The sequence below is a fragment of the Carassius carassius genome, chromosome 26, assembly GCF_963082965.1.
Source record: "Carassius carassius chromosome 26, fCarCar2.1, whole genome shotgun sequence".
Taxonomy (NCBI): domain Eukaryota; kingdom Metazoa; phylum Chordata; class Actinopteri; order Cypriniformes; family Cyprinidae; genus Carassius; species Carassius carassius.
The window spans coordinates 1,628,886-1,639,058 of record NC_081780.1 but is presented as its reverse complement, the minus strand read 5'-3'; the positions used below and the strand labels follow the sequence as shown (position 1 = coordinate 1,639,058).

The 10,173-nt window shown below is 42.9% G+C and overlaps 1 protein-coding gene across 2 annotated transcripts; it reads right to left on the bottom strand.

The window, feature by feature from the left end:
• Nucleotides 1–3,797: 3,797 nt before the first annotated feature.
• On the bottom strand, nt 3,798–7,972 carry LOC132105478 (GLIPR1-like protein 1). Of its 2 annotated transcripts, XM_059510609.1 has the most exons (6): nt 7,596–7,972; nt 6,347–6,595; nt 6,143–6,261; nt 5,082–5,167; nt 4,979–5,005; nt 3,798–4,097 (listed from the first exon to the last, which is right to left on the bottom strand). In XM_059510609.1, exons 1-6 carry the CDS (start codon nt 7,755–7,757, stop codon nt 3,961–3,963), a joined length of 780 nt encoding a protein of 259 aa, XP_059366592.1. In that variant the 5' UTR covers nt 7,758–7,972; the 3' UTR covers nt 3,798–3,960. The 2 variants fall into 2 exon arrangements, with proteins under 2 accessions (XP_059366592.1, XP_059366593.1); XM_059510610.1 differs by lacking the exon at nt 4,979–5,005.
• Nucleotides 7,973–10,173: the final 2,201 nt, after the last annotated feature.

The window sequence follows — 10,173 nt, the reverse complement described above, 5'->3', positions numbered from 1 at the left end:
AGAAGCTTCGTATGTTGGCGAGATGGCGCTTCAGCGGTGGTCGTTCCCGAGTCGAGTGGGTTGCACACATCAGGCTGCACTACCTGTCATGTTGCAAGAGACCAATTCCCCTGTGCGCCTCAGCACTAATAGAGCATTTCCTAAAGAGCAAATTGATCTAAAAGAGCTTCACGGGTGCGTCTTTGTAAAGACGACGGATCTTCCTTATAAGGATACCGTTTCACCCATACGTTTCTGGGTGTGGTAATTATTATCTGGCAACAAGTGATGGTCTTCGATCGCTGCATCACGTGTCTGGGCACCAAGCACGCTGAGGTGGCCTTCATGGAACCAGGTGAGCCTTGCACCCCACACTCACACCCCTCTCTGTCCTGCTCACAAGCTGCCCAACTTGGGTCCCTGTGTTCCACCTCGCTGCCCCAGTGCAGGTACAGCTGTGGTTCCGCTGGTCCCGCTTGTACAGTTTCTAAGCGCCTGGTCAGCACTGGGTCAGCTAATCATGCTGGCTTCTGTGGAACATCAGCCTCGGCTATGCGATTAATTTTGCCCAACGAGTCTTATGACCGTTCACTGTAAAGCTGGTCCCTCCAGCCGATATGAGGATGGGGTTTTACAGCCCTTACTTCATTGTACTCAAGAAAGGCGGTGGGTTACGACCGATCTTAGATCTGCAAGTTTTGAACCAGGCCCTTCATTGGATACCATTCAAGATGTTGCCGCAGAAACGCATCTTCAGGTCCGGCCGTGTGCACTTTCATGTATCGATTCTTCCGTGCCACTTACACCGCTCGGCCTGTTACATATGAGACGACTTCAGCACTGGCTTTATGGCCGAGTCCAAAGGTGGGCGTGAAAGCGCAGCACTCACCGGGTCCAAGTTACACCGGCCAGTCACCAAACCTTCACCCCGTGGTCAGATCTTATGTTACTCCGGGCATGTGTGCCCCTAGAACAGATCTCCAGGCATGCTGTGGTTTACACGGATGCATCCACCACTAGCTGGGGGGCCAGGTACAACGGGCATGCAGTCTCAGGGGTTTGGACAGGCCAGCCGCTGCATTGGCACAATAATTGCCTAGAGTTGTTAGCAGTACACATTGATCTGAACTGCCTCAAAGGTTACTTATGAGGCAAGCACATGCTGCTCTGAACGGACAACACAGAGACCATTGCATACAACAAACGACAAGGTGGTATGCGCTCCCATCCCATGTAGCAACTCGCCTGCCACCTCCTCCTTAGGAGTCGGAAGGTTCTGAGGTCACTTTGTGCTGTTCACATTCCAGGCCTGCTCAACTGTACAGCCGACGAGCTGTCTCGTGCAATGCTCCCAAGAGAATGGCGACCCCATCCCCTGATGGTCCAGCTGATTTGGAGACTATTCGGAGCCACTCAGGTAGGCATGTTTGCTTCTCCAGAGACCTCTCACTGCCAGTTGTTCTACTCCCTGACCGAAGAGACACTCCGCACAGATGCTCTGGCACACAGCTGGCCGCAGGACCTACGCAAATATGAGTTTCCCCCAATTAGCCTTCTCACACAGACACTGTGCAAAGTCCGGGAGGATAAGGAGGAGAAGTTTTGCTAGTGGCACTTTTAACGGGAGGATCTATGATAGGCACAGTGTGCATGGCGTCAGGCCTCGGAGACAGAAAACAGAAACAGAAAATTAAATAAAACCGGCAATAAAAGTGGCCAAAGGGGAAGAGTGTCCAAAATAAACAGGGGATCTGGTGTCCTTGTTGTGCTGCGGGGTTCGTGTAGGTCGGCCAGTGTTCATGGAGGAAGGGTCCAGGTAAGGGGCAGAGTCCGGCGGCCGCACGCGCTCCCCTCTCCGGTCCGGGGCGCAAGAGGTGGCGGCTTCCTCTAGTGGCCGCATCCTTCTTGTTGGCCGCAGTGCTTGCAGGGGATGGACAGCCCAGCATCCTGGCCCGATGGCCGTGTAAACGGGTGCAGTTCTCTTCCAGACTGAGGGTCTGGCAGCTCACGTCTCTGGTGGTGCGGGAATCCCTCAATGCACCCTTCCTGGACCCACACGGACACCAGTGTGCATGCATGGGGAAGAGACAGGTGCATGGGCTTTTAAACAGCGCCGGTGATGAAGCTCCATTTACATCAGGTGTGCCCCATCACAGGCCGCCATCCCTGACTCGTCCAGCACCCCTCCTCTTTCACACACCCACTCCTGTCGGGAGCCTGGTGAAGGGCGGCAATTTAGGACGGGGTGCCGATGATAATAAGGGAGGAGGCAGCTGACTCGTCACATTCCCCCTCCCAAGTGACATCCCCGTCATCAGGGCGCCCCCCACACGGGAGTGCTACCATCCTCAACCAGGCTCCAAACAGTCGGAGTGGGCGGGGCTTCCTCTCCGGGCTGTCCTCCCTCTCGCAGCGTGCTGGAACAGGGACAGAGAAACCGGGTTTTAGTCGACAGGCTCAACCAACTACAGGGTTAAAATTACAATAAGAGAGAAGTCACTTACCGCTTTTGTGGCTGGGAGGCTGTCTCCGGCATTCCTCCATCCCAGTCCGGTTTTTCGTGAACTTTTGCGAGCGAGAGGGAGTGGCGTCATCAGGTGTTTCCCAACTGTGCTGTCTAGGCTCCGCCTTACCTGCATTCTCCACCAGTGTAACGGGAGGAGCACACGATAGACACAGTGGGCGTGGTGTCAGGCCTCGCATAGGCTTTTATTAACAGAAAATTAAATAAAACGGGATAAAAGTTGCCAAAGTGGAAAATTGTCTAAAACAACAGGGAATCTGGTTTCCTCGTTGTGCTGCGGGGTTCGTGTGGGTCGGGCAGTGTTCATGGAGGAAGGGTCCAGGTAAGGGGCGGAGTTTGGGCCCGCTGACTCCCAAGTAATCCTGAGGCCCTGGCCAGGCTACATGCCCAAGGTTCCCACTACATCCTTCAAATACCAAGTGGTGAGCCTGCAAGCACTGCCCCTGGAGGAGGCAGATGCAACCCTGGCTTTGCTCTGTCCCGTCCGAGCATTGAGATGCTATGTAAACCGGACATAAAGCTTCAGGTCCTCAGACCAGCTCTTTGTCTGTTACGGAGGCCGGCAGGAGGGGAATGCCGTCTCTTAGCAGAGGATGGCCCACTGGATTGTGGATGCCATAACCCTGGTTTATCAGGCACGGGGTGTGCTCTGCCCATTCAGGGTGCAAGCTCACTCAACTAGAAGGGGTTGCATCATCCTGGGCGCTGGCTCGTGGCGCCTCACCCACAGGAATTTGTAGAGCTGCGGGCTGGGTGACCCCTAACACGTGCGCTAGGTTCTATAGCCTTCGTGTAGAGCTGGTAACCTCCTGTGTTCTCACCTTAAATGGGCAGTGGCACAGAGAGTCCCCCGGAGAGTGTCGAATTGCTAAAACTGCTCCAGAGTGTCCATACTGCAGACCCTGTTGATATCCTCCATTAACCTAGGCAGCTAGACGTGACAAACATCCTGAACATAACCAACTGTGATCCTGGAAAAACACACTCAGTTCTTCATTGGATCAGCACCTTGTTGTAATATTGTTTATTAGTGCGTTTATATAAAAGATGCTTGGTTTCAGATTGTCACTATAAAACCTGAATGAATCTCACAATAATTTATTAGACTTTAGTTTGTAGAAGACAAGGAATAAGAGAGGTGTTTTGGATAAAGATGTTCAATAAATAAGTTATTTGTAAACATATTATAAATTTATTCTTATTAGTACAAGTTATTTATAGATTTGATGAGATCTTTCCAGAGAATTTGGTTTTTAATTTAACAAAGCTTCCAAAAATTCAGTTACACGTGGAGTTATTATACAAATTTATTATACAATCAGTAGGCATCTTATTCTTATGGTTTATTATTCTTTGCATTAAATGTTTTTCAGGGCATTAATGTTCCTCTCTGTCCAGTGGAATCATGGCTTCTGCTGAATGTAGACTTTCATTGTTTTTCGGTTGAGTCCAGACATCTAGTCGTATGCAAACAGGTGCTGTAGGCAGTAAACGCAGGCAAACAAAAGCAGGACTAAAATATGAGTCTGATAATCACAACCAACAGAGGCGCAGGAGGACAGTGCTGGGTCCCAGTCTGGAGTCCAATTGTAACCTACACACACACACAGTATTGCATGTTGCACTGCATTAGTTGTGGCCCAAAACGGAATCAAAACTAGAAAAAAATAAATAGAACATTTGTGTAGTTGTAAATGCATAAGCAACGGAAACACATGGAAGCTTATTAACTGCAATCTCACAATTCTGACTCCATTTCTCACAATTTGAAGATTTTTTTTTTTAATAATTGCTAGATTAAAAAAAAAAAAAGCAATTACATTTATCCCATTGTGAAAACAAACAAAAAAACTGAATTGAAAGATGTAAACTCCGAATTTAGAAATTCTACATTTTTGAGAAAAAGCAATTAATTTTTATTTATTAAATTCCACGGTGGAAACAAACAGAATTTTAAGATAACTTGCAGATATAAACTCCGAGATTAGAGTTAGCATTGCGATTGCCTTTATTAGTTTTTTTATTACATTATGTGGGCAAAAACAATTGCAAGACGTATAGATGTATTCATAGAATAACTCGGAGGGAAATAGTCAATTTTTGAATTGCTAATATTTTTATTCTGTGATGGAAATTTTAAGATGTAAACTCAGAATAGCAGAAAACACAGAATTAGGAGATACAAACTTCATTTTTTGGGGAAAATAAAATGTGAGAATTAAAAGTTAAAAAGTTACAATGACCTTTTTCATATTTTTGTTTCTATGGCATAAACCATACTTTTAGTGTCTCTAAATATTAGACGAGTTTCAGTGGTTTCATGCTCTTCACTACACAACTATGATCATCCTATTTAATGCATCTTGTGCCACATGATTGACTTTCGACATCAAAGTGTTGAGTGCAGACACAGACATCTGTTAAAGCAGTGACATCCAGACATTTGTAATTGTGAATGAGTGAAAGATCACTTACTCTGCGGCGCATCTCGGGTGGAGTTTTCTGTGAAAGGAAGTAACAATTATAAAGTAATGCAGTTACTGGGAAGGATGTGACAGTTTCTGATATGAACACTTACGACAGAGGTTGCTTGCACACGTCTCTTGTTTGCAGCCGCTGCATGGTTCGCCTCTTCTGTACGGAGATGCACCTCGATAATTTCCTCTGTTGAGAATCAGTGGTCACATGTTTACTGGGTGTTAATTATGTGAAAGCATGCAGTTTCTTGCTTCTTCATATAAAAAGACACCTACCAACAAGGGTTAATTTGTTAACATTACACTGGAAGGAAAATATAAGAATTCTAAAGAATTAAAAAAAAAAAAAAAAAAAAAGTTATAGAATTACTCAAATTTGAGAAAAAGTGTGCCAAAATTGTGATATTAAAAAAAGAGATATAAACTTGCATATACAGTTAAAAAGAATTATGAGAAATCAGAGTTTGCAAAATGAAAAACCATCATTTAAAAAAATTATATCAGAGTAAAATGTTAGAACAAGATGTAAACCAGGGATTGTAAGAGGAAAAAAAAAGACAATTGTGAGATGTAAATATACGATTTTAGAGAAAAGAAAGTCTGAAATGTAAGATATAAATTCTGGATACAAGGGACAAAACGTCTCAATTGTGAAATGCAAACTATACAATTCTAAAGTCAAAATTGCTGGATGCAAAAAATTTAAATGGCTATATATAGAAAGAAAGAAAATGTAAAAAAGGACAGAGGACAAAGAGTTAAAATTGCGAGATTGAAACGGTGTAAACTCAGAAAGCATAAAAATTTAGAATTGTGAGATAAAAACTCGCAGTTATTTTTTTTAGATATAAATGCCACAAACAAGCTTCTGTGTTTTTCTTTTCTTGTGTAGTATACATGAGATAACAACAAACAACACTTTTACATCACCAATAAGCAGATTAACATTTTATAAAAAGTGTAAGTCAGATTTTACAAATTGAGGTGTTAATATTTTTAATGAATCATGTAGTAATCTTAACAAATTGAACCTTTATATAAAATATTGAAGCAGTTGATAACAACTGACGAGAAATATCATTTTATTAGCTTGGTGTTTTGGCAAGTAGCAGTATTGATTTGGTGCTCTGCACACACAGTGTGTGGTGGTTTTCATACTTACGCTGTCGCATAATTGCACACAAAAATGATCCCAGGCTTTGTTGAGAAGGATGTTTCAGCCACACCATTGGGACACACTTGTGCGGCGCAGCCAACCTTGTACGAATCTGCCCAGACAATCTTTATAGACAGAAAACAGAGCTTTCATTCACTTGTGTGAATTCTCTAGTATGTGGTTCAGCTGTAACTGGATCTGAGTCTGTACCTGTGTGTAGTGGCCGCATACATCTGTGCACTTCTTTGTATCGTAATTGTAATATTGGTCTTCGTTCTTCCACAACTCCACTGCAGATTCAGGTTTGAATGAGGAGTATTGCGTTCCTGCCCAGATGTTTTCTCCCACAGATGTGAATGTGGGATGTACTCTTCTCACCTCTCGGAGGTAAATGTTATGTTTAAAGACACAGAATCTGGCCCAAGCCCGCGCCGTCACCGCCAGGCCTTCATCCCACGTCTGCACACAAACACATGCACACACTTACCCTAAAACAGCCTTAAAACTCATCTAATGTTCAGCTGGTCAGGCTGGGGACCATTTTAAACCAGCGAAGACCAGCAAACTAACTTAGGCTGCTTTTTTCTAAAAGGAAATGCATGTTAATTACATAATCTGAAAATAGGAAATGAAACAGGATATTGCACGAAAATAAAAATATATATTGTAGGTGATATTTTACTTTACAGTGGGGTTTAAAAAAAAAAAAAAAAAAGTAAAATGTAACATTTAACCCCCGGTAAAACAGGTTATTGAACAAGAAAAAACAAAACAAAACAAAAAAAAAGACAAAAAGATGAGAAATCGATTGGGTTTTGAAAAGCAAGCCAATTAGAAAAGCTCACTCAAAAATGTTTAATTCTATAACATTATATAAGTAATACTAAAACCACACTGACAATATTGTAGTTTATAGCTTACATATTATACGGTGTTGTTCAAGAGTCTGAGGCTAAACATGAACATTTTCAATGAAATTATGTTGTATGAGAAAAAAAATAGTTAATAATTACTATATCAGTATACAAGTAATACTAAAGTGCGTGTATATATATATATATGTTTGTGTATGAAACTAATGTGAAAATCTTAAAATAAGTTTATATATATATATACACATTTTATTTTACAGTGGTGTTGAAAATCTTAGAGTAAAAGAGAAAATCATCTTTTTTTTTATCAAACAGTCTAATGCATGAGAAAATCCTGCTTATAAAAATAGCTAGTAATATTACTACAATTTTAGGAGAATGCAAGTAATACTAAAATCCACACTGATGTCTGTTGTAGTTTATATTTGACGTTTTTTATTGAACAGTGAGCTTTAAAAGCCTGATACTGAAAGTGAAAATACTTTCTTCCTCAAAGATAAATCTGTCGTGCACAATAAGACCATGAAGATGTACTGTATGAAGACATCTCATCTCTGAGCAGACATCAGGAAACATCTGATATTTACCATGTAGCGCATGTTTGCGGCCGTGGGCTTCACGTTGGTGCGGTGTTTGTTGTGTTCTCTCACACATTCCTCAATGATCGCTGGATCCGTGATATCAAAGACCGGCTCGCAGGAACCCAAACCTAGCAGAACTGTGACAGAGATCAGAAGATAGACATTCATCGTTGAGGTTGACTGTTAAACTTACAACTGGTTAAACTCTGAGTGTATCTGCCAGGTTTCTCAGAGGAACTAAATCATCTCCAGAGCTGGCTAGATTACTTATAAATTGTAGTCTGTTACTAATTACGCGTTAGACATTAGGTATTAGGTGATCAGACTACTTTTGACCTAGCTTGTTGATTTAAATAAGATAATCCATATTGATCATAACGTCCTGAGACTTATTTTAACTGTGATTTATTTTATGTGCTTTGTGGTGTTCTGTTTTTGTCCTTATGTCTGCTGCTACTATTGGGTTCACCTGTTGCTAATTTGCTGCCCATTCACCTCAGCTCCACTGATTGGCAGCATCCAAGAGAAAGCCAGCATATAAAGCCAGCATTGCCTCACAAAAAGCTGAGAGGGTTGCAGATCTTGTTGCATGGATTTTGTTTTGCTTGCTTTGTATAATGCCACTGTCTTTTTTTGTTATTGTTAAGCGCTAACCGTTGGTGCTATTGTGAGTGTAGTTGAAGACATTTTTTTTTTTGTTGTTGAGACCTTAAGATTTTCTTTAAAGGAAACCTGCAGGGAGGTGAGTGCCTTTTTGTTTGAAATTGCATTTCTCCTGTTATGTGTAGTCAGGGAGATTTTTTTTGTTGAGAAGTTTGTCTGTTACTTGTTTTCTTTTATGTTTAGGTAAATTAGGATTATAACCAAGTTCGAAACTTTGTTGTGTTGGCCTTTGTTCCCTCCTGATGTTTGTTTTTCCCCTCTACAGGTGCTGGTCATATAATTAAAAATCAAATTCATTATTTCAGAAAATTTGAATATAACTTAAGACCAACACAAAGAAAGAAATAGAAATATTTCTCAACTGAAAAGTATGAACATGAAAAGTATGAGCATCTACAGCACTCAATACTTAGGTGGGGCTCCTTTAGCCTGAATTACTGCAGCAATGTGGTGTGGCATGGGTCTGGCATATCGCATCTTCCTCTTCACAATACCCCACAGATTTTCTATGGGGTTAAGGTCAGGCGAGTTTCCTGGCCATTTAAGGACCGGGATACCATGGTCCTTAAACCAGTTACTGGTAGCTTTGGCACTGTGTGCACTGAGTCCTGTTGGAAAATGAAATCTGCATCTCCATAAAGTTGGTCAGCAGCAGGAAGCATGAAGTGCTCTAAAACTTCCTGGTATACAGATGTGTTGACCTTCGACCTCAGAAAACACAGTGGACCAACACCAGCAGATGACATGGCACCGCAAACCATCACTGACTGTGGAAACTTTACACTGGACCTCAAGCAATGTGGATTGTGTGCCTCCCCTCTCTTCCTCCAGACTCTGGGACCCTGATTTCCAAAGGAAATGCTAAATTTACTTTCATCAGAGAACATAACTTTGGACCAGTCCTTTTTGTCTTTAGACCAGGTGAGATGCTTCTGACGCTGTCTGTTGTTCAAGAGTAGCTTGACACCAGTAATGCGACAGCTGAAACCCATGTCTTGCATACGTCTGTGTGTAGTGGTTCTTGAAGCACTGACTCCAGCTGCAGTCCACTCTTTGTGAATCTCCTCCACATTTTTGAATGGATTTTGTTTCACAATCCTCTCCAGGGTGCGGTTATCCCTATTGCTTGTTCATATATATATATATATATATATATATATATATATATATTTTTTTTTTTTTTTCTACCACATCTTTTCCTTCCCTTCACCTCTCTTATAATGTGCTTGGACTCCGAGCTCTGTGAACAGCCAGCCTCTTTTGCAATGACCTTATGTGAGTTGCACGTAAAACGGGCATGCAGTCTCAGAGGTTTAGACAGGTCCACCACTGCATTGGTACATCAATTGCCTAGAGTTGTTAGCAGTAAACCTTGCTCTGAACTGCCTCAAAGGTCACTTTTGAGGCAAGCATGTGCTGCTCCGAACTAACAACACAAAAACCATTGCGTACTTCAACCGACAAGGTGGTCTACGCTCCCGTCACATCGCACCTCGCCTGCCACCTCCTCATTTGGAGTCGTAAGGTTCTGAGGTCACTTTGTGCTGTTTACATTCCAGGCCTGCTCAACCGTACAGCCGACGAGCTGTCTCGAGCAATGCTCCCGGGAGAATGGCGACCCCATCCCCTGACGGTCCAGCAGATTTGCAGTCTGTTCAGGGCCGCTCAGGTAGACATGTTTGCTTCTCCAGAGACCTCTCACTGACAGTTTTTCTACTCCTTGACGGAGGAGACACTCGGCACAGATGCTCTGGCACACACCTTAGTAAACTCCATGTCTGGTCCCTGGACTGGACGCAGAGGTTCTAGGTGACCTTCACCAGGAGGTAGTGAACACCGTCACTTTAGCGAGAGCACTGTGTACGAGACACGCTTGCGTCTTGAAGTGGAACCTGTTCGTTGAGTGGTGTTCTTCTCGCCG

Bases quoted from the DNA above. Each gene is read 5' to 3' on its own strand.
- LOC132105478 (XM_059510609.1), bottom strand. From the start codon at position 7,757: ATGAATGTCTATCTTCTGATCTCTGTCACAGTTCTGCTAGGTTTGGGT. The intron at 6,262-6,346 runs GTACAGACTCAG...CTGTCTATAAAG, and splicing joins TATGCGGCCACTACACACAG to ATTGTCTGGGCAGATTCGTA. The intron at 4,098-4,978 runs GTAAGTGATCTT...GTGTGTGTGTAG, and splicing joins CACCCGAGATGCGCCGCAGA to GTTACAATTGGACTCCAGAC.